Source organism: Lepidochelys olivacea (assembly GCF_965140295.1).
Source record: "Lepidochelys olivacea isolate rLepOli2 genome assembly, chromosome: 13".
In the NCBI taxonomy this organism is placed as follows: Eukaryota; Metazoa; Chordata; order Testudines; family Cheloniidae; genus Lepidochelys; species Lepidochelys olivacea.
Window position 1 is genome coordinate 17,078,487 of NC_140423.1, and position 27,573 is coordinate 17,106,059.

The 27,573-nt window shown below is 41.7% G+C and overlaps 1 protein-coding gene across 3 annotated transcripts in view; it reads left to right on the forward strand.

The window, feature by feature from the left end:
• B4GALT5 (beta-1,4-galactosyltransferase 5) overlaps positions 1-27,573 on the forward strand; it is a 65,316-nt gene that overhangs the window by 9,700 nt on the left and 28,043 nt on the right. The window contains exons 1-2 of one of the 3 annotated variants that reach the window (XM_084645547.1): positions 11,221-11,441; positions 11,622-11,705. The exons of 1 other annotated variant lie outside the window; for it this stretch is intronic. In XM_084645547.1, the coding sequence (XP_084501673.1) occupies positions 11,699-11,705 (7 nt within the window). In that variant the 5' untranslated portion in view covers positions 11,221-11,441; positions 11,622-11,698. Of the gene's footprint in view, positions 1-11,220; positions 11,442-11,621; positions 11,706-27,573 lie in introns of those variants that run through there. One more of the 3 variants, XM_084645548.1, reaches the window with a different exon arrangement.

Here is a 27,573-nt window from a genome sequence, read left to right on the forward strand (position 1 = left end):
AATGCCCCCGAGAAGCAGCATCATCAAGAAGCGCCGCCGCCGAGAAGCAGCGGCATTTCAGTGGCAACACTTCTTGGTGGCGTTTTGGCGGCGGGTTGTCCGGTGACCATGCTCCCTTGTCAGTAGGCAGGCGCACATAAATGCCCCAGTGGGCGTCCTGGCACCCGCGGGCACCGCGTTGGGGACCACTGGGTTAAAGGGATGCTATTGAGAATCATAGGACGTTTTTGGTTACTTTCTTAGAACATGTCTTATTTCAGTGTCCTGCTGATAACTTCAGTAAGGGCCATAAAGCAAACGTGGTTTAAATCACAAAATGCAACTGCACTGGCTTTAACTGTGCAATAAACAAAAGAACCACTCATCCATGTCCTTCAGTCTGTTCCCAAAGTTCTGAAAATAGGGTTTTCCAGCTTTGTTTCCAAGTCTATGCTTGCGTCCTCCAATTAAGAATAGTGTACAGTTTCACAAGGACACATGCCCAGAAGTGAATTTGCATAAATTGCATACATACACAGAAGCCAACACTGAAGCAGGGAGTTGTAAATCTACACAGAAACAACTCAGAAGCACATAGCTTTAGTTTGAGCTAAACAGTTTCATTTTAAGTTTTAATCTATACTGCCCTGGGCGTTCCTTAACTATCACATTTTTGGTAGCTTGTTGAGCCATTGCTGTAGAAATCTGTGTGGTTTTTATGCTATAGTCATAGTGGCTAGTTTAGCTCTCCTAAAAATGTAGTCCTCTCTTGCAAATGCAATTTTGAAACAGGAATTAGGGAGTAACATCCAACTTTTTATCTCAGTTCAAAATAACAGCTGTGCTTTCGCAAATTGATTGTGGAGTCAGTTACTGTTCATTTTGACCATTTTCACTTAGGAATCTCCAGCAACTTGTTTTTGGTTCTCTTTCAGGATTGTTGCTACATTGACTTTAATACTTAGGAAATGGAGGCCTTCACACCGGAATTGTGGAGTGCCTTCTGTGTTCCAGAAGTGTTTTTCTTCAGATTTTACCTTTGACAGGAGGTTTTTTCTTTAAACCTGGGTTTGCATTGGGAGTCTCATTTGGCTGAACCTGGAAATGCAGAGAAGCTAAATCATTGGGTAAAAAAAGCCCTTCTGTCTAGTAGAGTTGTAATTCACTTTGGTTTTACTTCCCCAAATTATTAGTGGATAATGGATGCCTGTTCCCAACTCATCATTGGGGACTCTGGTTATGGTAAAATAACAAGAAACTTGGTTTTGGCATGGTAGCAAAATTCTTGAATGCATCTTCTCTTCTCTCCCCAGTGCTTAGACATTTTCTCTCAATAAACAGCAGTGCAATAAAAGGGAATCTAAAATGACACAACTGCTACTAATGTGTCATTCTACATATTGCTCTTAACCTGTTGTCCTTCCCTGTAAAATGTCTCACTTATTGTTGTCAAATGTGATTGATACAGTTTAATTGTATAATGTATCATTTTGACAAATCTCAAATGCTTAGCAGTTAGTGGTGGAAATGTTACCATAAGGTGGTGAGGGAAGCTGGGCATAGCTGAGAAGACTTGGAGGGTTGTGATGGTAAGCATTGACATTGGAAACAGCTCAAGAGCTATTAGCAGTGGGCAGTGTGGAAAAGGTGGATTGTAATTTGAGCTCTGTTTCACAATGGAAGACAGTAAGGTGGGCGGAGTCCTACAGAGAGGTGGTCAGGTTCAGCCCCTTCAGAGATAAGTGAAGGTGTGAAAGAAGAATACCAGAATTACTGCAGCAGAGAGAGGGATTGCAGAGGGAAGGGCCTCAGACATCAGTGATTTTTTTCCCTCCAAGTGAGAAACAATCTCCAGGAAATATATAAGAGGCAAAATAAGTAATGAAGACACAAGCAACTCTTGAGCATCCTTTGCCCCATGGGCATCTGCCACTCAGTCAGTAATTTTGTGTTAGTTTATTCTTCTGATTTGCCATGGTCACAAATGTAGATCCTGATTAGCTGACTCCCAGCAGGTATCTTTGATCACTACCTGCCTCTCTGAAAAGAGTTAAAATAAATAAGACCCCGAGCAAATCAAACAAAAAGCAGTGTACCCCAAACAGTTTTTATAACCTGATAAAGGAACAGAGCTAGATTTCCATGAACTCCACTGGGGATCTTACTATTGCCAGATGTTACTGTAATGGGCAACAGTATAAAACTCTTAGAATGCTTGAGTAGTTTTAAATGTTTGGTTTACCTAAGCGCGCTGCTCAGTGGTAGAATTAGATCTACTGTGTTAAGCATGGCATAAGACTGATAATAAACATGATGAATAATCCTGTTAGCTTTTTGTCTCAGAGATTAATTTTAGGACTAAAGATTCTCTGCTCTTAAAGGAACATGCAACTAAGAAGACCCACTTCAGCCATCTCTTACTGTGTGGTCCGAGAATTGTCTACACTACAGCCATATTTACACACAGTTATTACAAGCATTACTTTTGCAGTCAGTGTCTAATACCCAAGTGACAGAGGATGTCAGGGCTACAGCTCGCTCGCTCTCTTTCTTAACATGCATTAGTTGAGAGCATTCTTTTTGGAAGGCTAAAGACTTGCATGTTTGGATACCATTCTCAGTAAAAATGTAAGTTACTGTTTTTTTTATATGCCTGTTAGGTATCAGTTATGTTGAACAGTTATCTGACTGGGATTGCTGGTTTTAGTTATTTCTGTTGGGTGCTCAGTATTGTAGGTTTAAACAGTTTAAAAATAGATATTCATTATAGACAACTAAATATTGACAGATTTTATAAGTGCTTGTATACAAATGCTAGAAGTCTAAATACTAAGGTGGGTGAACTTGAGAGCGTGGTATTAAATGAAGATATTGCTATAATAGGCATCACAGAAACTGGATGGAATGATGATAATCAGTGAACAGTATGATACCAATGTACAGAATATATGGGAATGACAGAGTAGGTCACGCTGGTATGGGAGTGACACAATATGTGTAGGAAAGAAGAGTCAAATATAATAAAAATCTAAATGAATCAAACTGTACCATAGAATCTCTATGGATAGAAATCCCATTCTTGAATAATAAGTGTATAGCAGTAAGAATATAGTACCGATGACTTGATCAGGATGGTAACTGATTGTGAAATGCTCAGGGAGATTAGAGGGGCTACAAAAACAGAAAACCCTATAATAATGGGGTCTAAATTAGCTATTATCACTCAGGAAAGAGATCTTGGAGTCATTGTGGATAGTTCATTTCAATGTGCAGTGACAGTCAAAAAAAACTAACAGTGTTATGAACCATTAGGAAAGGGATAGATGATAAAGCAGAAAATATAATGCCACTATATAATTCCATGGTACACCCATGCCTTGAATACTGTGTGTAGTTCTGATTGCCCCATCTCAAAAAATAAATAAATAAATTAGAAAAGGTACACAGAAGGGCAAAAAAATGATTAGGGGTATGGAACTGCTTCCATATGAGGAGAGATTAGAAATGCAGGGACAGTTCATTTTGGAAAAGAGATACAAAAGGGGGATATGATAAAGGACTATACAACCATGAATGGTGGAGAGAAAATGAGTAAGGAAGTGTTATTTACCCCATACACAAAACACAAGAGCCATAGGTCCCCCAATGAAGACAGTAGAATTAAAACAAACATAAGGAAGTACTATTTCACACAATGCACAGTCACACTCTGGAACTCATTGCCAGGGATTGTTGTGAAGGCCAAAAGTATATCTGGGTTCAAAACAGAATTAGGTAAGTTCATAGAGGATAGATCCATCATTGACTTTTAACCTAGATGGTCAGAGGTGCAGCCACATACTCTGGGTGTTCCTAAACCTCTGACTTGAAGAAGCTGGGACTGGAGGACAGAGGATGGATAATTCGATAAATTGCTCTGTTCTGTTCATTCCCTCTGAAGCATCTGGCACTGGCCACTGTTGGAAGATGGAATACTGGGCTAGATGAACCATTGCTCTGACCCAGTATGGCCATTCTTATGTTGTTCTTTGCTGTATTCTCTCTATGAGGTGGAATTTGTGCAGGCTAATAGAGAAAGCCACAATAACTTCCTGTTTGGTGGTTTTTCTTGTAAATCAGTTAAGTGGATCAAAGCCTTATCACAACAATATGCAGTGGGCAAAGCCTTATATGACACAAACATTGCTACGATCCAACCAGTTGTAGGGTTGTGCTTGGCTCTCTGGTAGTTGCAAAATGAATGAATAATCCAGTAGAAAATGTCATGATGTCAAAACAGTGGTTGAATCCACCATACCACCCAGGGATACATGCCGAAATCAAATTAGCAACATGCCAAATCACTCTCCAACCAAACTAAACAAACATGGATTACCTTTCTTCTTGAATGCTGCCAGTTTTTGTCTCTAGTGGATTGAGAAATCAACTTTCTGTATCCTCCATGAACAGCCTACCACAAGTAGTTCAACTCTGGAGATTGATCATAGGCACTAACTCCATGGGTGCTACGGGGCTTGAGCTCCCATGGGGAAAAAAAATAGTGGGTGCTCAGCACCCACCAGCCACAGCTGATTGGAGGTGTTGCTAAACAGCTGATTGGAGGGTCCCAGACAACTCAGGTGGCTACAGTTGTGGAGACAAAGGGTCTGGCAGCTGCTGACTTGTTTCCTGAGCCCGTTGTCTGTCTTTTTCAGGTGGACTAATTATTATTAACTCAGACAACATCTGAAGCAAACACTGCCTAGAGACTAGGTCAGAAGGGAAAGGGAGATGAAAATATATAGGGATCTGTATGTGTGTTGCAACTTTTCCCATATCAGTGCTGTAATGTAGGCAAAGTTTAACTTCCAAACACAGCATGAATCTTTAAGAGCTAAGCAGTCTGAAATTGCTGAGGGTGTCAGTTGCTGAATATGGAAGTGAGTGGGTGCGATTTTTGAGGTGGGAAGGCCACACATGCCCACATGTCAATAGTAACACATTTACATGCATTTTGATCCAGCGGATGTTTTATGGAATCTCTTATGGATTATTCCTCCAAGCACAGTGCTTACACAGGTATTCTGATAGAGGAATAGGGTTGCTAAGGGCAAGATAAAAATAATTGTCACTGAACAATTTTACTCATAAAAGGCCACTGTGTGTAGAACTAACTTCCTGATTAGACTGAGCTCCTTGGAAATAGAGATGTTTCTGTACCAGGTTTTCCATCTGGCTAGTATATTTTGAACAGTGAAACATTTGTGTGGTGATAATACTTGAACATCTTCCATATAAAGAGCTCAAAGTATTTTATGAATGGTAAATTTCAGAGTAACAGCCGTGTTAGTCTGTATTCGCAAAAAGAAAAGGAGGACTTGTGGCACCTTAGAGACTAACCAATTTATTTGAGCATAAGCTTTCGTGAGCTACAGGTCACTTCATCGGATGCATGAATGGTAAAGTAATTCCTTCCTTAGAGACATCCTGAAACTTATCTTTATTTTTACAGTAGGCTATTGAAACACAAAAAGATAAATTGAGTTTACCAAGAGCACATATGGTAGAGTGGAGAATAAACTCCACAAGTTCTGACTGGGGTCAAGATGGTGATGTTGTCTATATGGTTCCTTTTTTGGACCTGTTGAACTAGCACACTTTACATGAAAGCTATAGTTCCAAGAAATTACAGGATTCCTGGATCTTTCTCGAATTGTTTTATTTTGTAGGTAAAAACAGTCTGCCCCTGCTAGCTTTTGGGTCTGTCTTTTTGGTCTGTTTTCTAGTGCCTAGCATAATGGGATTCTGGTTATTTACATGGGCTCTTAGACACTATGATGATGCAAGTAATCATTTAAGTGTGATGTAACTTCCCAACCAAGGTATCCCTGGAGATACACATATGCATCATAATCTGTTACTGGAGTAGTCCCAGAAGCAATGAAAGGATTGTACATGTAATCAGTCCCCATAGGAAATGCCTCTGGAGTGTGTAGTTACTGCATAGCATTCAAAAGGCAGAGAGACTGTGGCCTAACTTCAGTTGTAGTGGAGAATTTCCAGTTTTTTCTTTTTGTGGTCATTTAAATTTAAGCTGAAAACACATGTTCCAATCCCCTGGTGGGATGTGTCTTAGAGGTCTAAGTCTGTCTAAAAACACCTACAATCTGTGTGAAATAAGAGTCAAATCTTGCCATGATTATCTTTAGTGTTTCATCTTTCTGAGGTAGATAAGCTGCCTGGAACTGATGTGCCCTTTTTCCAATGGCACTTTAAGCTGAGGATGTGTGGATGTTAAAGATCTGTCCTCAGCTGCAGCCTGTCAGGATTATGTTATTTCCTTGAGTTAATTTGTGTAGTGTTGGATCTCTGAGCATTGTGGAAGTGGTAATCAGGTTCATGAGGGTCTTGCTGCGCTTTAAAACTTTCCATTAGGCAGCCTACAGTTGTGGAAGTTTAACATGATCCTTTCAAAGCTGAGAGAGCCACCTTTAGAATCACTCTGGAATGCTGTTCTCTAGATTTTTGCTTCATGGCAGCAGCTTCAGTATGCATGGTGCACATACTTTAGGTTTCAGGGTTTGGGTGATGCTGCAGTACACATCATAAGCCTAAGGTGTTACTATGGACTCCTGCAGGCCTTCCAAAGGTGGTGTCAGAATTCCACCTTAATAAATCATCCTGCTAAGCTTTTGCTGCACCTGCATGCCCATCCACAAACACAGCTTCTAAAAAACCTTAACTTTTTTTCATCTGGAGAGGATTAAAGATCTGAGAACATCCATCCAGCTCTTGAGTAATTTGATAATAGTGCAGTAGGTCAAGCAATCTCCAAGAAAACCATGTTTAAATAGCTATCTGCTTGCATCTTCTTGGTAGGTCTACAACTCCAAGCTCATGTTAAAGCTTATTGAGTCAGAGGAATGTCAGCTTCCCCAGCTAGCCTTTTGGAAGGGAACAAGTTGGAGGCCAGCAGGGCATCTGCGTAACTTTCAAAACACTATATTGCTTGGACTGACCAAATCTACATTTTGCTCATCGCAATCTGTGTCAAGTTACAAGTTCCCCAACATTCCCAGGTCTGTGAAATCAGTGGGTTCCAATTGTGGTGATGGGGAGTTTGAGATATTTTGTATGTTGTGCTAAACTGTTCTCACTTTTCACCCCTTTTTTGACTTGCTTATTGAAGTTTGTGGAGGTCACTTTGTGCAAGCAAGTAGGGAACAAAAGTGGTTTTCTCTGGATTTTTGTTAGCTACTAGCTGTGTAAATCTGTTAATTTCTGAGCTGAAAACAGTACTGGGGAATGATTAAATTGATCTATTTTGATTGAAATTTTAAAAAATACAAATTATAGGAATTTGTAAACATCCTCTCAAAACAAAGGCCTAAATTACCAAACAATACAATGGAATGAAAGCTACGGGACAATTTTAGGATGACTGAAAATTTTATACTGAATTCCTCTCTGGAGATTGTGATTCCAAACTACATAATAAATGCCTCTTCTGGGAGGACTGTTCTTCCTTCTTCAGGTGCAGATTGTGTAGTACAAAGGTCTTGAAGTGTGGCTCTTTCTTTATGTGGGTGGGGAACTTCCTGGCAAGTGGTTGAGCAGTTGTGATTTGGATTACGGAGCCCCTAGTATACAACTATAATTTATCATGTGCTACCGAAACAGATTTTTGGGGGATACTGGTGTTGCATTACACCCCCATCTGTTTGCTGTTGCCAGTGTCATGGCTTTGTAGCTTAGGATATGTCTACACTACAAATAAAAAACTGGCTGGCCCATGCCAACTGAGTTTGGGGACTCTGTGTGGGGGGAGGATTAAGAGAGCCTGAGCCCAAACGTCAACACCACGATTAAACAGCTCTTTACTCCAAACCCCATGAGCCCGAGTCAGCTGGCACAGACCATCCGCAAGTGTCTAATTACAGTATAGCCATCCGCACAGTATGTTCTTGGCCCTTCTGTTGAATGTTTAAATCTGTCAATAGGCAGCTGAATTTCTTTCCTTACAAGAAGAGATTTTTGGGCCCCTATGAAAATTAGGAAGACTCAGTGGCTTACATAGACATTGCAATGACAACTTTGTATCCGCATTGAATTAGTTGTCTTCATTGCTTCTTGTGCTAACCTGCTGTAGTGTTGCTGTGTGTCAGTACCTGTCATGCTAAATGTCTAGGTGTAGGGTGAAGCAAGAAAAGTGTGTGTGTTAACACACAGCACTTAGGAAAAAGGTACAAGACCTACAGAAGAACAAAAACAAAAAAAACCCTAACTGCAGTCACTGGGTAGTCAAGTGGTTACTGTGTCCTGCTTGTGCACCCTGTGTGTGAGGGGAGCACCTGTATGTATTTCAGCACCTGCTATTTCATTAGGGCCTTTTGGCTGAGATTATCATCCTCTTGCATGTGAATAATGTACAGATGATGTATTTTGCTCATCTCTTTGGTAATGTTGATAATCTGCCATCTATTGTGATGACATGCCTGTGGATTTTTAGGATCTAGAGAGAACTGAAAGCAAAATCAAGATTGGTGGTTTTTTGTTTGTTTGATATTTTTTCTTCCACAGCTGAGGGTATTGAACTGGCCAATAACAAACCAACTTTCTGGTATTTTTGTCTAATATTTTATTGCCAATTCTAAACTTGGGGCTGACCTGCATTATTTCTTCCACAAGTTCCTGTAGTTTTCAGTGGCAGTCTTGCATATGTTGCATAGCATCCGGTGAAGTGAGCTGTAGCTCACAAAAGCTTATGCTCAAATAAATTGGTTAGTCTCTAAGGTGCCACAAGTCCTCCGTTTCTTTTTACGGATACAGACTAAACAGCTGCTACTCTGAAATGTGTGACCTTGAAGAAGAAAATGTGATTTTCTTCTATAAACTGTCTACTACTCCGTATATAAAACTAGTCAGTGTTCAAAACAGAGCTGTCTGCAGTGTGGCTAAAGCAGTGCTTCAAGCTCATGACATAATGGGCTTCTTGGGCAGGATTGGGACGGAGAGCTGGGGGTCATGAGCCTGGAATGGGATTTAGTAGTGGAATAGAAGGCAAATTAAGGAAAATAACTGTATGGTGCCCCAGGCTGACACATAATGCAGTTAAAAATAGTCAAAACAGACATATCAAAATGGGAAAAGCCCAAATCAAAGCAGCATGACTCCATATGTAAGGAGTGGGCCATACCCAGTGCCAACTCCTGTGTTTTCAGTTTCGAGGCTGAGCTAGATAATCTAGGGGAAATAAAGTACTACGGTGCCTCGCAGCAAAGGTGCAGTCACCTGCTGATCAGAGGCACTGTGACAGATACTCTAAAAGCTGGGTGATATAAGTATGTGTCCCTTTCCCCTGGGGGTGTGACTCCAGACTGAAGTATCTAATATATAGCCACATTCCGAATGGGAAATATAAACAGGATGGTGTGAAATGCTTAAATGGATGTAGCTTTGTCATCTTGTTCTGCAGTCATATGTTTTCTTCAGTGTTTTTCCAACTCATGCCTTGCTGCCAGAGTCAGTATTAATAATGCATGACTTTTTTTTTTTTTTTTGGTGCTTCCTTCCCAGCGTCCCTTTCAGCTACTGAGTCAGAGAAGTCTGTTATAGCAGCAGTCTCCAAAGCAGTGAAATCCCTCTGCAGTGCTGAAGTGCAGTCATTTATCATGCAGGGTTAGTCTGCAGGAAGCCCTTCCCTAGATACTCCAGCTGGAGATACAAATGCCGAAGGTACATTGCTGTCTCTCCAGCGGATGGTTAGAGAGCCCTGCATACTGTGTAGGCGAGTGTATTCAAGAAGAACCGCTATGGTGTATCTGATTAAAAGATACAAGTTGTCTCCTTCTTTGTTTTAAAATTGTCCTTTGAAGTTTTTCTTTACGCCTATCTGTAGGATTGTTCGTCAGTTTCTGGGCTCTTCAAGGTCATTGAGATAACAAAACCCACATAATATACTAAGTTTGTTAAATAAATTTTAAATCCTTTCAGTAGCTGTCAGTGTCTGGCTGACAGCATTAACCAGCATCAGTACTGATAATGCTGCATAGAAGCTTGGATTTATTTCCATTTCCCAGCTCACATGATTAGACTCAGGTTAACTGGGTGTGGTTACTGCAACGTGGGAGCAGTATTTATGTAGCTGCAATATTTACACTTGGAAAACTGTTTGAGAAGCAGGGAGGAGTATGACTCTTCAGGACCTCAGATTTCAAAGTATCTCAGACTTTAAAGTGTGTCTTCCATTCAAAACACTTCACTGCAAAAATACCTAGCATGCAGTTACATTCCTGAGGGCAAGTCTACACTACAAAATTAAGTCGACCTAAGTAACTTTGACTTACAGCTACCACAGTAATTAAACTTGCTTTGCATGTCCACGCTACGCTCCATGTGTCAACTGTTCATGTCCTCACCAGGAGTGCTTGCATCTATTTAACTATCAGTTTGGGGCATTGTGGGATGGCTTCTGAAAGGCAACAACAGTCAATGTAAGCAATGCAGTATCTACACTGACATTGCGTTGACCTAACTACGTTGACTTAAGCACTATGCCTCTCGTGGAGGGGAGTTAAGTAAGTGTAGTGGGTGAGTTACATCGATGAGAGCTGCATTTTAGTGTAGACACTTAGGGTATGTCTATACTACCCACCCACCGGATCGGCAGGCAGCAATTGACCCCCGAGTGCTCTCCCATCGACTCTGGCTCTCCATCTCGGTGAGAGGCGCAGGCGGAGTTGACAGGGGAGCGGCAGCAGTCGACTTGCTGCGGTGAAGACACCATGGTGAGTAAATCTAAGTACATTGACTTCAGCTACGTTATTCATGTAGCTGAAGTTACGTATCTTAGATCGATTTGTCGTGTCCCCGTCCCTCCCTCCCCCAGTGTTGACCAGGCCTTAGAGTTAGGTTGACATAAGGCAGCTTGCAAACTCTGTAGTGGAGACTGAAGGCTGAGAACAGATGCCTTATATACAACATTTTGGTGCAAAAGCGATTTCCTTTTAAATAGGCCTATTCTGAGAATAGAGCCTTCTTTTGCATGGGAAACTTACACTTCATTTATCTGAGGCCTCAAAAAATATACTGTGCTTATTTTGAAAGTATTTAATTCTCTATGTGCCTGTTTAGCTACTTTCAGACTTTAATTTATAAACAAATTTGTACCTTTGTCAACAGATCTGTTAGGTACTGATGCATGCATCAATACATTATCTGCTGACTTAGTGCAACATTGTTGTGAGTCATCTTTTTATTATTTCTGCTAGTTCTTCTGAGCCAACACAACTGTCAGTGAACTGGATTTTGCCCCTTCTTCTGCATGATCAATAGAGTTGGTTGTTAATTTCCACTCAATTATAGCTTGTGCAGCCCCAATGAAGATATTAGCTTTACGGGACAGATAGAGAGGACATAATTTGGCCTGCAGAACCTTTGCTGGTGAAGAGTGAGAAGAAAAGACCCCAGCTTGGTTCTTGAAGGTAAACTGAGTTCATTGTTGCAGAAATTACTGAAGCATGGAGCTCTGTTCAGAATAGAATTGTACTGTAAGGGCAGAGATGCTAAAAACATGTTAAGTGACCTGCAGGGGGGAAAAAGAGGGGTTGTGCCTTATTTCTTTAGAAGCTTAAAAAGAGAGAATTTGTGATTATTTTTACCAGTAGAAACCCATCTTGTCCAGTTTGGAAGACCCTAACTGGTGCACTGTTGAAAGGATGACCTCACAAGAGCCAAAGAAATGAAGGGTAAGCAACTGAGAGGGCGAGGGATTTTAGTCAGATTGCTTAAAACAGACTTTTATGAGTTTGTGTTTTATCATTTATTTAATGTCCGTGACTGACACTGGAATCCCCAGAGTGGACTGTCTCCCTGCTCCTCAGCCTATATGCACCTCACAACATGGAAGAGGAGCTAAGAGTCAGCTAACTCTGCTTGCACACCAGCATCCCTGGGGTTTCTGGTAAATGCGGTAGAAGAGAAAGACTTAGGCATTGTCCACACTAGAAAGCTGAACTGCTTTAACTGTACCAAGACAGCCGTACGCTTCTCCTAGTGTGAACACAGTCCTTGGGATGAAGGTGTTTTACACATCATAGCTATTTATGTACAGGAAGGGGAATGTTGCACTGGTATAAAGCATCTTTATACTGGTTCAACTGTGTCCATACCAGGGCTTTTAGTGATATGACCATTTTGATTAAAAAAAATCATGCCCCTAACCAACATAGTTTTTACCAGTACAGCTTTTACGTGGAGAACAGGCCTTACTGATGATTATCTTAAAAATGCATAATTTTTGCTTTCAGTTTTCCCCTCTATTAAATACCAGCTGCTTTCTGTATTGATTAGTTTATACTTGGAAAGAGAACAGTATCAGGCTGAAAGTTACATGCCCATAAAAATCCCATTCTTTATCAATAAAATTGTGGTCCCCCTTTGCCCCTCATTGTATTCAGTGAATCGGTTGGAAATCCTAACTAAGAGGTAAACAGTGGAATCCCTAATGTTGACCAAGCTAAGAGACACCAAAGAGCCATTGAGACCCCAGTCACTGAAGGAAGTAGTCTATAGGCAATCTATGTTGCCTGTGCTGAGATGAATCTGAATCTTTTCATTGACTGCTGTCTCTTGCAGACATAGATCACATTTTGTAGGATTATAAAAGAAATCCACAATCTAAACCTCCTTGGAGCAGATGCACTGAATTGTGGTGTTTAGTAAACGTTGAAACTTCTGCTCAGAATTGTTTGCTCAGCACTTCCTCCTTTGCAGTAATATGCAGGTGACTTTCTCAGGTGTAGTTTCAAGTAGTAAGATGGCTTCCGTGCTTTCCTGGCAGCAAAATAAAACACCACCTATGACTAGCAAGACGATTGACTTGCTTCTCAGCTAACAAGATTTTGGTGGATTATGCTATGTATTTAATCAAGGGATAAGCTCATTGCCTTATTTGAAATGGATCAAATCCCTGAAAATGCCAGCTCTGAGACTAGCTATCAAGCTAAAGTATTTGACTGCATTTTAGCAAAGGGAGTAACTGGGGACAGCCTTCCTTTATTTTTAAGTATAGTACTAGAGCATCAAGGTTGCATCTTTCTCCTGTTATAGCAGTTGCAGCAGTTTTGTTAGAGTTGCAGTCTTTAATAATGTCAGACAATAAGAATTCCTCTGAAATCTTATGCAGCATCTGGGTACTTTGTATGATTTTTGTAACTGCATTGGGACACAATCATTTGATTTTAAATCTAGAAGTAACTTAGTCTGTTAACCTCAATACATTGTTAAATGCGTTTTTTGTTTTGAAGCCAAACTTTTTTTTTAAACTTTCCATAAGTATAGTGGACCTTGCTTACAGGAAAATCTGCTGTAGTGAAGTAGACCAGAAGTCTGAAATTGTTTTGGGTCATAGGTTTACTCTGCAGTTTTAGTTCTGATGTTCTGTGGGGAATGTCTTCCCAACAGGAAGTTTCTATTAGATTGTGAAAAATAAGTGACCCATTTTTTTGACAAGGGGCACCAAGATGTTGGCACAATCATCCATGTGATTAAAAAATAAAATAAATCCTTCAAAAAATTAGAAGTGGTGTGAATCCAACAGTGAAACTTTTTAACAAATTTCAAGCTGGAGGACTGAAAAGGTTTAGAAAAAAAATGCATATTGAAATGTCACTTTTATTTTTCACCGTGACAGGTTTCAGAGTAGCAGCCGTGTTAGTCTGTATCCGTAAAAAGAAAAGGAGTACTTGTTGCACCTTAGAGACTAACAAATTTATTAGAGCATAAGCTTTCGTGAGCTACAGCTCACTTTACTGCATCTAATAAAGTGAGCTGTAGCTCACCAAAGCTTATGCTCTAATAAATTTGTTAGTCTCTGAGGTACCACAAGTACTCCTTTTCATTTTTCACCATGTTTCACAATGACTAAAGTAAATAAGGGGAGGATGAGTCATTAGGTGCAGTTAAGATAAACAAAGTTAAAGTCCCATTACCATAAAGGAGCCTTGAAGCTATACTAAGGTTTACTAGGTTAATTGCCTCTGCCTTGAAATCAGAATCTTATATGAAATTTTGAGCTCCATGCCACAGTTGGGTCTCAACTCTTTAGCCCCAGTATGAGGGTTTGACACTTTGGAAGGAGATTTTTTTGTTTAGATTTTTATATTGCTTTTAGGGAATAAACATGTTTCTGTGAAATAGGAATAGTGTTGTTACTGCATATGAACCACAACATAAGAATATAAGAACAGCCATACTGGGTCAGACCAGAGGTCCATCTAGCCAAGTATCCTGTCTTCTGACAGTGGCCAATGCCAGGTGCCCCAGAGGGAATGAACAGAAGGGGTAATCAAGTGATTCATCCCCTGTTGCCCTTTCCCAGCTTCTGGCAAATAGAGGCTAGGGACACCATCCCTGCCCATCCTGGCTAATAGCCATTGATGGACCTATTCTCCATGAATTTATCTAGTTCATTGTTGAACCGTTATAGTCGTGGACTTCACAACATCCTCTGGCAAGGAGTTCCACAGGTGGACTGCGTGTTGTGTGTTTAAAAAATACTTCCTTTTTTTGTTTTAAACCTGCTGCCTATTTATTTTGTTTGGTGGCCTCTAGTTCTTGTGTTATGAGAGAGTAAATAACACTTCCTTATTTACTTTCTCCACACCAGTCATGATTTTATAGACCTCTATCATATCCCCCCTTATTCTCTAAGATGCCACAAGTACTCCTGTTCTTTTTGCAGATACACACTAACACGGCTGCTACTCTGAAACGTTAGTCATCTGTTTTACAAGCAGAAAAGTCCCAGTCTTATTTATCTCTCCTCATACAGCAGCTGTTCCATACTCCTAAGCATTTTTGTTGCCCTTTTCTGAACCTTTTCCAAATCCAATATACCATTTTTAAGATGGAGCAACCACATCTGCGCACAGTTTTCAAGATGTGGGCGTACCATGGATTTATATACGGGCAATATGCTATTTTCTGTCGTCTTATCTATCCTTTTCTTAATGATTTCCAACCTTCTGTTCGCTTTTTTGACTGCTGCTGCACTTTGAGTGGATGTTGAAGTTAGAGGCTGAATCTCAAATTTTCCTCAATTTTGCCACACTGAAGGCAAACAGTGCAACCCTCCAAGCTGTGTGCACTGTCTCACAATCCCTTTTGGCTTTGGCACAGAATTTTTCAACCCAAGTTTTGGAGATGGAAAGAATATTCAAATATTTTTACGGCCTGGTTCTACTCTTAAAAATGTCATTGTGAGGTTCCATTTGTGTTTCAGTGACTGTAGAGCAAATATGTTCAATTTCCATGTTTTTTTTTAAAAAAATAACGGCAAGACTTGCACTTGAACTGGAGAATTTAGGGTGTGTGCTTTCCTTTTGCATTATTAACTTTAACATTCTTGCATGAGACTTGAATGTTAATCAGTTAAGTCTATACTTTTCTCATTAGGTAAAGGAACTTAATCAGAATTTGAATTAAACGTAGACCCCTGATAGGGGCAAGACACCTATTATCTAACTACAGACCAGAAACACAAATATTTGGCCTCCATAAGAATAGTTCAGTTGCAGCCACAGCTCCTACTTTGTTGTGCTAACATCTTAGATTCATTTAATCTTCACCAGTAGTGAATTGAAACTGCACTGCTGAGAAGTATATCAAGTATCTTACTCCTGTCTGAGAAATGTGGAATGTCCCAAATTAGTGCATGCCATACACTGTTTAATTCTTATGGTTGGGGTGCTAAAACTTGGTTAGAAAGCTAGGATTGGATTGTATGGTAGGGCTTTATTTAATCCACCAAACCAGATAAACCCATTAGTCTGCTAAAATCTTCCAGGCTAAAAATAATTTGTAATCTCTCCTGGGCATAGATAATCTTTTTCTAATTTAAAGGACTAACAAGTCCAAATGCTATTTTTCTTTAAATTGAATGTGATATAGATAGTGGCTTAATTTTTTTTAAAAATGATTTCTGTTGTCTATTCTTCCCTGAATGTAGCAGCCTGCTCCAGAGTGTCTGAATTTTGGGCCTGCAAAGGTCAACACAGCTAGAAACACCATGTGAATAAATGTAGTGGTTTTATTTTGAAGAAGTGCAGAAAATAGCTCAAATTTAGCTTCCCCTCCTGTATGATTTTCTTGGTATCTGGAACTTGAAGGTGAAACTGAAAGACTGTCTAAAAACATGGTGCTTGCTTGTTTGGGGGAGGGGAATGAATGATGTTCTACATACACCCTCCCCTGGTCCAGGAGTTCAGGAGACCCCTTCTTAGATCTATTGAGGCTGACTGGATTGACCTGAGCATTCCTTTAGTGGCATTTGGTGCTCTCTTAAAAGGTTTTTGCCTCAGTGGCACTCTTGCCACCACCTGGCCTGAGGAATGGGGTGGTAGTTGGAACTAACTAGATGGACCTCTTGCATTTAATGGAGAACATGGATCCCTCCTTTTCTCCCCAGAACTTGTTTACTGTGATTGTTTGGCTCACAGAAACCCCCTTGGGACTGCCACCTGGTGTGCCAAGACTACTTCTGCCCTTGCTTTCCCTACCAGCTTAGGACTCCAGCACCCTGTCTTGCTGAGCCAGACATGCCAGTCTGCTCCAACACTGACCCAGGGTCTGAACCACGTGCCCCAAAAGCTGCAGACTTAGCTGAAAGCAAGTTAAGAAGTGTTCCTGTCTTTAACACTCAGAAGCCCAACTCCCAATGGGGTCCAAACCCTAAATATATCCGTTTTACCCTGTATAAAGCTTATACGGGGTAAACTCCTAAATTGTTCGCCCTCTATAACACTGATAGAGATGCACAGCTGTTCTCTCCTCCTCCCTGCCCCCCCCCCCCGGTATTAATACATACTCTGGGTTAGTGAATAACTAAAAAGTGATTTTATTAATTACAGAAAGTAGGGTTTAAGTGTTTCCAGGTAGTAACAGACCGAACAAAGTGAATTACTAAGCAAAATAAAATAAAACACACAAGTCTGTCTAATACAGTAATAAAACTAAATACAGGTAAAAACTCACCCTTAGAGATGTTTCAATAAGTTTCTTTCACAGACTGGACACCTTCCTAGTCTGGGCACAATCCTTTCCCCTGGTACAGCCCTTATTCCAGCTCAGATGGTAGCTAGGGGATTCCTCATGATGTCCGCCCTCTTTTTCTGATCTACCCACTTATATATCTTTTGCATAAGGCGGGATTCCTTTGTCCCTCTGGGTTCCAACCCTCCTTCTCAATGGAAAAGCACTAGGTTAAAGATGGATTCCAGTTCAGGTGCCATGATCACATGTCACTGTAAGACTTCCATTACCCACTTGCCAGCACACATGTATACAGGAAGACTTACAAGTAAAACAGAAAAGAAGTACTTGTGGCACCTTAGACTAACAAATTTATTAGAGCATAAGCTTTCGTGAGCTACAGCTCACTTCATTGGATGCCATCTACAGTCAGTAATCCTGGTTAATGGGAGCCATCAAGATTCCAAACCACCATTAATGGCCCACACTTTGCATAACTACAGTAGGCCCTCAGAGTTATATTTCATATTTCTAGTTTCAGGTACAAGAATGATACAGTCATACAAATAGGATGGGTTTCAGAGTGACAGCCATGTTAGTCTGTATTCGCAAAAAGAAAAGGAGTACTTGTGGCACCTTAGAGACTAACCAATTTATTTGAGCATAAACTTTCGTAAGCTACAGCTCACTTCATCGGATGGATACTGTAGTGAGCTGTAGCTCACGAAAGCTTATGCTCAAATAAATTGGTTAGTCTCTAAGGTGCCACAAGTTCTCCTTTTCTTTTTACAAATAGGATGACCACACTCAGTAGATTATAAGCTTTGTAATGATACCTTACAAGAGACCTTTTGCATGAAGCACATTCCAGTTACATTATATTCACACTCATTAGCATATTTTTATAAAATCACATAGACTGCAACATCACAGGAACTAACTAGCTGGATCTCTTGCATTTAATGAAGAGCATGGATCCCTCCTTTTCTCCCCAGAAACTTGTTTATTGAAAGCAGATGGTTCTGTAAATTAAGTAAAGATCCCACTTTGCCTAAGGATAGTGAGGAATCAGTGCTCAGTGAATGACCGGGATTTATAAAGGTCTTAAAAAGTAAAAGCAGTTCTGAGGTGGTGGTTGGGACTCTGACATGGCTCTTGCTGTTGTTTCCTGCATGCTGAACTGTAAGCATTTGCTAGGGTTCAGGTTCTCAACAAGTCTGTAGGTGGTGCTCCGTTAAGAAGAGATAAGGTGTTGGTTACTGATATTGGTACTCGGCTCATTGAAGAGAAAGTCTGTAGCATTATAGACTTAACTGTGTAATGCCCATAAGTCCTAATCCGCAGCTAATGTATTCCTTCCTCTTAGAGACAGTGTTACTGGCCCTGGGGAAAGAGAATCCCTAGCAAGAAGTTAGTCTGGTTTCTTAACTCTCTCCTTGATTGATTACAGTAAATGGAGACAATGACATCTGCATAGTTGTGAAGCGGGAGGGAAGGAATGTAAACAAGAGACAGGCTAATGTGGAATTGCATCTCTTCATGAGCTCTAATTACTTTAAAATAAGAGGATCAGAATCTTGCTAGGAAGGGTAATCATTAATTTAGGCAAATGTTTGATGTGCTCCATATTATTTTTCTCCCAGGCGTGTCACTTTTTGTGAGAAAAGGTTTAGTAATTATAGCAGGAGACTGGGAATCAGGACTGGATTTTATTTCTGACTGGCTTGGTAGTGACAGTAGACAAGTTGTTTAAATTATGTGCCTGTTCGTCATTCAGAAAATGACAGTATTCACTTTGCTACTAATATGTTAAACACAGCAACCTTACACCTTCATAGCACTGTATGATCATACTAATTTATGGCAAGGAGTTGTTATTCCTTCATCTTGTAGATGGAAGATCCAGGACATAGTTTACCCTTGGGGGGATTACTTACCTGGGGTCACACATCAAGTATGTACCAGAGCTAGGATTAGAATTCTGGCTCCCAGTTTATATGTTTAATCATAAAACAACTCAGCTACATCAGAGAGGTTGAGATTTAGTGTATGCAACTTTGAGGTCCATGGATGAAAGGTACACTCAAATGAACAGTATGTATTTTAGAAGCTAGTTCTCTTGAAGTTAAATCATCCCGGTTAACCACTGGAATAATTTACTGTGGGTTGTAGTACATTCTTCATCGCCTGAAGATTGTAAACCAAGAATGGAAATCTTTGGTTTAAAAACAAAAACAAAAGGCTGTAACTCAACCAGAAGGTATAGGCTGGATGCAGGAATTCCTGTGTGACATTCTATGGTCTCAGGTTTCAGAGTGGCAGTCCTGTTAGTTTGAATCTGCAAAAACAACAAGGAGTCCTTGTGGCACCTTAGAGACTAATTTGTTAGTCTCTAAGGTGCCACAAGGATGCCTAGTTGTTTTTATTCTATGGCCTGTGTTTTGCAGGACATCAGTCTACATGATCATAATGGTCCCTTCTAGTCTTAAAATCTACAAATCCTCCTCTTTTGAAGCCTCAAAATAATTTCACATTTCTGAGATAGTATATAGAGAGAAACACTCAATACTCAATTTCTGGTTAAGTGATACTTTATAATGTCTAATCTTTCTCCAGTCAATCCAGGCATGTGCAGTTGGAAAACTTGCCAGTTCTGGGTAAATGTTTTGTAATTGTGTGTGGTGCCTCTGCACTGTTAATTTTTAGCCTAGCTAGTGCTACAAATAGTTCAGCAAGGAATAACTTATTAATAAATGGTAGGTAAAGGGCTAATACCAATGTTACCACATTTAAGAATAAGCATTTGTTCTCGAATATAAATTCAAGACCCATAAAACTGCATGTTTTTGCAGTCTGCATAGTTGGGGAATACTTTTTTCTTACCTAAATTAGGTAGAGGGCCAGTAGAATTGCTGGTGTATCTTTGCATGTACAATATGGGGAGGGAAAATGTAAAAAAAAAAAAAAAAAAAAAAATCCAGCCTCCTAATTGCTCAGTGCCCACTTTGTGCTCTTGGTAGCCTAACAGTCATAGGAATTTCAGAGTTATTTAAGGCTTTGTTTGTGCTGAGCTTTGGTAAAAGCTCTCACCACAGCAACCCCCAGTGGAGCTGCACTGGGGGTAGAATGTTGCTGGAAGAGTTTAACAAAAGATTCGCTGTAGAGAAGGCTCTGGTTATTACATCCGTTTGTCTCTCTTAAGCCACATTGCAAGGTCTTTGCAGCAGGGAACATGTCTATCTGTACTAGTCAGTGTACAAAAACAACGGTGTCCTGATCATGATTGGAGCTTCTATGCTACTGTAATACACATTAGTATTAATAAAACTAATTATTTAAGAGCTTTGTTTTTCACATTCTTTAGCATATTGCATGTGTACTGCTGAGTGCAATATTTGCTGTAATATTTTCAGCTATACATTATTTCCAAAAGCCGTGTTCAATCTTTGTACTGCGGTAGTGCCAAGGAGCCACAGTGACGGATCAGGGTCCTGTTGTGCTAGAAGCTTAACAAACATGTAAGAAAAAGATGGCCCTTGCCCTGAAGAGCGTATACTCTTAGGGTCAATAATTTCTGGAGCTTGCTCTCAGACTTGTCCCTAGATGACAGTTGGGATTGGTCACCAATTACATTCTGGAAGGCAGGTGAATAGCATTCCATAAACCCTGGTTTTCCTGAAAAAGTTAACATAGCTTGATTAGAATATTTTTTGTTAATTCAGAAGTGGTCCATATGCATAAACAAGGCTTTCAGGCCTACTTACAAATCAGAAAGAATGTCATATACTGTAGAAACAGAGGTTTGTATGAGAGCCCCTAAACCATACTGCATGCTTTTATGTTGGTGGTGGTTTGGGGTTTTTTTAATAATAGTCTAGGAAGATTGTCTTATCAGGAAACATCGGGCCCCAGTGTTCCAAGCTGATAACTGTTTCTGTAGTGTGTGAACCTACCTCTTTGATTCTCTCAGGTTGCTGTCTGTTAACTTGAATTCCCCAGCCCCTCCTAGCTGTTGTCTAGCAGTTCCTGCTGTATCTTTATCTTCATACCATCTGCTGCTGAGTGCATTAATAAAACAGACTAGCTGTTCTTGCTGTTTCCTCCAACAATGATACACTAAAGGAAGCATTTCTTTCATCTTCCTATTTCAGGAACATGCTAACAGACAGTGACTGTCACTGGACTCTTATCCCTTCTTGCATAGACTGGTTAGCAGGAATAGTTGTTCAGGACCTCTTCCTAATAAGCCTCTGAACTGGAAAGTTACCTGCTGTTGGCATATCATTACAGTGAAGTTAAATTCATTTCCCATGAGAAGTTATTCTATTTCTTTGTTAGAAGGGCTACTAAAATGACAACTGAAAAGTTATTAAAGGCAGCCTGCAGCATTGACTATGTAATTGGGTTTTGACTCACAGTTAAAGCTGTTCCTATCCATCTTTAGTTTCGTAGCAAAAACTTGTGTCTGTAGTTCTGAGGCCATAGCCATTCTTTCCTTTTGTTATAAGCTTTTAAGGCTGTCTCTCTCTGAGGTCTACCATACTGTCACATCTCAAGAGTGGTTTCAGAGTAGCAGCCGTGTTAGTCTGTATTCGCAAAAAGAAAAGGAGTACTGGTGGCATCTTAGAGACTAACCAATTTATTGGAGCATAAGCTTTCGTGAGCTACAGCTCACTTCATCGGAGTGGGAATTTCTAACTGCAGTTGGATACCTTAAATGGTGCCAAGACTAAAGTTTGATAAATCTGGATCCATATTTATAAATCCCAGACAAGTTGGCCCTTCAGCCTAGTAACTTGGTAAACTGAGATCCATGGACAGCAAAAGATCCCCTAGCAATAGTTATAAAAGTGGGGGCTGCTGACCTTAGCTAGCATCTCTCTCCCTCCATTGTCATGCAACATGTTGTATGTCAGTTGTTTGCCACCTTTGGTATAAGTATAGCTTGTAAATTACTTAGTGCTGCTATGAGATGAAAAGCACTCTGCAAACATAATTTAATAGTAATAATCCTGCATAATCCATTAGATCAGGGATAGTCAGTAATTTTTTGTCAAGGTCTAAATTTCTAGGACGGGTATAGTCAATGTCCAGACTTGAGAAAATAATAAAACAACCACAATGATAATAAGTGTAAAAGATTTCAGAGTCCATTCAGAAGCATCTAGTGATCTCGATTTGGCCCATGGGGGTCTGCCTATTTTAGACTACCGCTGCATTAGATCAACAAGATCTCGTTCCAAGAAGAATTACTGCACAGCTGAAGCATAGTTCAACCTGAACAAGCGCACTGCAACTGCATGTGTACATACGTGCATTCTTTTGTAGACAAAACAGCAACAGGATATTTGGTATCTTGAGTTCTTCTGCTGATCATAGCTGTGACAGTTTTGCATGGAGAGAAACAGTCTAAGTAGAAAAGTCCCAAATTACTCAGCATTTTATAGGTCAAAACCAATAACTTTGAAACTCTGCTTGGAAGCTAATAACTTCTATTGGGGGAAGTTTGAGTGCAGTTCAAGAATTCCTTATTGAAGACTTAAACATGGCTACCTTTGGGCTTGCTCACGACATGCAGAGCAACCATGACTCCCATTGAAGTTGTTTAAGAGCTTTATATGTATAAAGACTGCAGTGCTTAATATGGCTTCCTGTAATCTGACTCCATGATTAGCTGAACAGATCGCATGTCCCGGTTTTGGATAATTTTAAGGTCCCTAATAATGGCAGCATTTTGAATGGTGATGAGTCATTTCCAGTATTGGCATTCAGATGCTGAAAAGTAGGCTGTCTTCCCATAAGATCAGGTGGTGGTAACCATTGTGGCTTCTCTTTGCATTTAGCATGTTGGCATTACAGCCTGTTCTCTGGACAGGTATCTCGCTAATCATTTTACCAAAGGGGTTAATATCTGAAATGACAATCAGCCATCTCAGATTTAAACAAACTTGTTTTTCTTACTTCAGTTTTCCATGAGGTGGTAGCTGCTGGGACAGTCTTAAAGATTCTTGCTGCAATCTCATGAAAGTCAACAGTGTCTTATCTTGCAGCTTCTACTAGGTTATGCATCATCTAATCCAGGGGTCAGCAACATTTCAGAAGTGGTGGGCCGAGTCTTCATTTATTCACTTTAAGGTTTCGCGTGCCAGTAATACATTTTAACGTTTTTTAGAAGGTCTCTCTATAAGTCTATATATTATATAACTAAACTATTGTTGTACATAAAGTAAACAAGGTTTTCAAAATGTTTAAGAAGCTTCATTTAAAATTAAATTAAAATGCTGATTTTATGCCGCCGGCCCGCTCAGCTCAGTGCCAGCCTGAGGTGCCATTCACCTAGGCTGGCAGCAAGCTGAGCAGGGCCTGCAGCCAGTGCCCTGGCTGACAAGGAGCTGGCAGCCAGAACCCCAGACCGGCAGCGGGCTGGGCGGGCCGGGCGGCAGCGGGCCGGGCCGCATAGAGTGGGTACCTACCTTCTCCCTGGTTCTAGCCCATTCTCTTCCTCTCTCTCTGCACTGAGCTGAGGGTGGGAGTGCACTGAGCACAGGGCTGGAGATGAAGGATCAGGCTGGGGGCTGGGGTGTAGGAGGTTTGGGTGTGGAGTGCTTACCAGGGCAGCTCCCATTTGGTGTGAGGAGTGTGGGGGGGAGGGGGGCAGGAGCTCCCATTTGGTGCGAGGGGTGGGGGGTGGGAATGTGGGGGGTGCAAGAGTCAGGGCATGGGGTGTGAGGGGCCTGGGTATGTGTGGGGGGTGCAGGTGTCTGGGAAGGGGGCTGCGGATGTATGAGGGTGCAGGAGTTAGGGCATGGGGGGCTGGGTATGTGGGGGGAGTGCAGGAGTCAGGGCTGGGGGTGTGTGAGGCGGGTGCAGGGGTCAGGGCAGAGGGCTGGGGGGGTGGGCTAAGGTCATGGGGGTGCTCCCAGCGCCGTGCCCAGAGCGACTTACGGCAGGGGGCTGGAGGGGATATGCCCTGATTCCACACACACACACCCCCGTCCCCACAGCCCCGTCCCCACCTCTTCTCTGCTTCCTCCCCAAAGCAGCGAGTGGGTTGCAGCTCTGCTCCTCCCCCTCCCCCGCAAGGGCCATCAGCTGATGGGTGGCAGGGAGGGAGAGGAGGTGGGGCAGGAACCCCGCATGCTGGGGGAAGAGGCGAGGGAGGGTGAGCTCTCCTGCCCTGCAATAGCAGCTGGCAGGACCAAGCTTCTTCACCCTGCCCCCGCAGGAAGGGCGGGGGTGCGGAGAAGAGCAGGCTGGGGTGGGCAGGATTTTTAATGGCATGCTGCTGCCTGCCGGGGTCCCGGCCTGGGTTCGGCAGCTGGCTGGGACCCGGCAGGCAGCAGCGTGTCATTAAAAATCGGCTCGTGTGCTGTCTTTGGCACGCGTGCCATAGGTTGCCGACCCCTCATCTAACCTATTAAATGGAACAGGGAAAAAACAGAATACTCAGTAAACTGGACAAGCCTCTGTGTTTTAAGCAGGAAGTAGACATTGGGTCCTATGCTTATTTGTTCTTACTACTCACAAAACCTGATGGAACTATTTCCAGTGAGTATGGCATACTGAAATAAAGGCTCTCTTAATCATTTGTTCAGAATCAGCAAATAGCATGGTGCTGTACAAGTCACAGAACTGTTCCTATCTCCTAATGCTTCTAAACTAAAAACTGCACAAAAAGAGGTATATCTAAAACCCACCTTCTACGACTTTGAGCATGATGTGGATAAGTATCTTAAACGGAGTAAAAAGAAAAAGAGTACTTGTGGCACCTTAGAGACTAATTGGTTAGTCTCTAAGGTGCCACAAGTACTCCTTTTCTTTTTGCGAATACAGACTAACACGGCTGTTACTCTGAAACTGAGTAGTTAGCATGCTGCCTGTTGTGTGCTTCCTATGAAAGGGAAGAGAAGGAACCACAGTACTACAGTTCCCTAATGTTCAGTCTGCTTTGATGTTTTGCACCTGAAAGTGGAACTGTCACTAATGTCCACCACCTACCATTTTGCCACCAAAATCACTGAGTTGAAGGGTTGCAGCTTTACCGTACTGAACAGAGCCCCCAGGTCACAGATCTGTAAAGGGAAATCAGTTACACATCCTTTTGTATGATGCACCTCTAAGGCCTGGGAAACTCTTTTAGTCTCTTGTCAGTGATTTTCAATGCACAACAAATTTTCCCTAACAAAAGGAATTAGAAGCACCTACAAATCCCTGAATACCAGAGGCATTCGGACCTATGACTCAAAAAGTATGTGGGCCAGATGGTAGGGGGAGTGAGTATGATCTGATTTTAAAGATGCTCTGGAGTTGGCACATCGGCCTTCTAATCCCAGCTCTGCTTTGCTGTGTGACTTTGGAGAAATTACTTATTCTCTGTGTATGTCATCTTCACCCTGTATAAATCAGAGATAATGTCATCTCCCAGTGCTCAGCAAATGTTTTTAAATGTATCCTTTGACAGGTGGGCAAAGTATTATTACAAATGCTTCCTTAAAAACAGTAAGCCCCAAATATCCTTAATTTTAACAATACATTAGAATGTAAATAGCTAAATTTTAAAGTTTCACAATTGCAGACTAATGTTCAGGGAAATCAGTTCTGCTTGACTCTTTTTTAATACAAATTGTATTGCAACCAAATGTAGACCTAGTCTTCCTATATTTAATTTTTCTTGCATGTTAAGACCAAGCCTATGGAAGCCATTCTTTAGTTGTTGTAGTACTACCTATCCTTCCTTATAGCCTCAATGATAGTCCTGTTGCACTGCTTGCTCCTCTTGTTCACCAGACTTGTGAGCTGTAGCTCATGAAAGCTTATGCTCAAATAAATTTGTTCGTCTCTAAGGTGCCACAAGTACTCCTTTTCTTTTTGTGGATACAGACTAACACGGCTGCTACTCTGAAACCAGACTTTTAAGGCTTACCGTACCTGTATAACAAAGCTTTTTATGGACTCTAGAATCTTTTTGTAGCAAGAGAGAATAAAATCTTAGTTAAGAGCTATTGAAATCATACTGAATAGTTATGATAGGTCCATCAATGGTTATTAGCCAGGTTGGACAGGGATGCAAATCGTGCTCTGAAGTGTCCCTAGCCTCTGTTTGCCAGAAGCTGGGAATGTGCGACAGGGAATGGATGACTTGATGATTACCTGTTCTGTTCATTCTCCCTGGGGCACCTGGCATTAGCCACTATATTGGCTGCAGGATTGGCGCCCTGGCCCCAGCAGGGTGGCTGAGGAGGCAGTCCCAGAATCTGCATGCAGCATAATAAAGCAAAATCTTTGTTGCCAAACCCTGCAACCAGGGGTCCGGCGGCAGCGCTGGGGAGGCAGATTCTCTCCTGGCCTATTATACCTGCTGCCCATGGTTTTAGTCATGCGTATTTTTAATAAGTCATGGACAGGTCACAGGCAGTAAACAAAAATTCACAGCCTCTGACCTGTCCATGATTTGTACTAATTACCCCTGACTAAATCTTGGGGGGGGGGGAGCAGCCTGGGGGGCACCGCAGGTGCTCGTGGGGTGTGTGTGTCGTGGTCTGGGGACGGACGGACACCAACCTCCCCGGTAGCGGTGACATCCCTCTCTCTCAGCTCCTTGGCAGAGGTGTGGCTGGGCAGCATTGGCTCCACAGCTCCCCTTGGCCAGGAACTGCGGCCAATAGGAGCTGCGGGAGTGGTGGCTGCAGGCGGAGGCAGTGTTCAGAGCTGCCTGGCCATGCCTCCGCCTAGGAGCTGAGGAGTGGGATGTCACTGCTTCTGAGGAGCCCCCCCAAGGTAAGCGCCACCCAGAGCCCTCACCCCCTCCTGTGCCCCAGCCCTGAGCCCCCTCCCACACCCAAACTCCTGCTGCTGGAGGCAGGGGGGGCAGGGCACAGTGGCCTGAGACTTTGTGGCCAATGCGACTGGCTCGGTCTGCTTGAGCTACTCAGGCAGCCCCCACGCCAGGCACACCGGCTGCTGCAGAAGTCATGGAAAGTCAGGGAATCCATGATCTCCGTGACAAACTCAGCCTTACCGACATGACCGTTATTAGGTCGACCTAACCCCCACTGTAGACGCAGCTAGGTTGATGGAAGAATTGTGCCATCAACTAACTACCATCTCTTGAGGGGTACAGTGGTGTAGTTTCAGTGCTGTAGCTGGGCCATTGTAGTGCTTGCAGTGTAGATATATCCTCAATTTAGATCTTTGTATTGGGGAATGTGGGTGCAGTTCCCTAGTGCCTGGAAGTACACTGAGGTCTTCTGGGGGTATGTCAACTCCTCTAGATGTTTACCTGTTTTTATGGCAGGCTACATAAAAAGCACTAGTGACGTCCGTACAAACTAAAATGTTATACAATGACTTGTTAATGCTGCTCTGAATTGTATGTACAGTATTTATATGCCAATCAATGTATTTTATAATTATATGGTAAAATTGAAAAAGTAAGCATTTTTTCCATAATAACTGAACGCTGTGACACTTTTGTATTTTTGTATGATTTTGTAAGCTAGTAGTTTAAGTGAGGTGAAACTTGGGGGTATGCAGGACAAATCAGACTCAGAAAGGGGCACAGTCGAACCACTGCCCTAGAGTAAC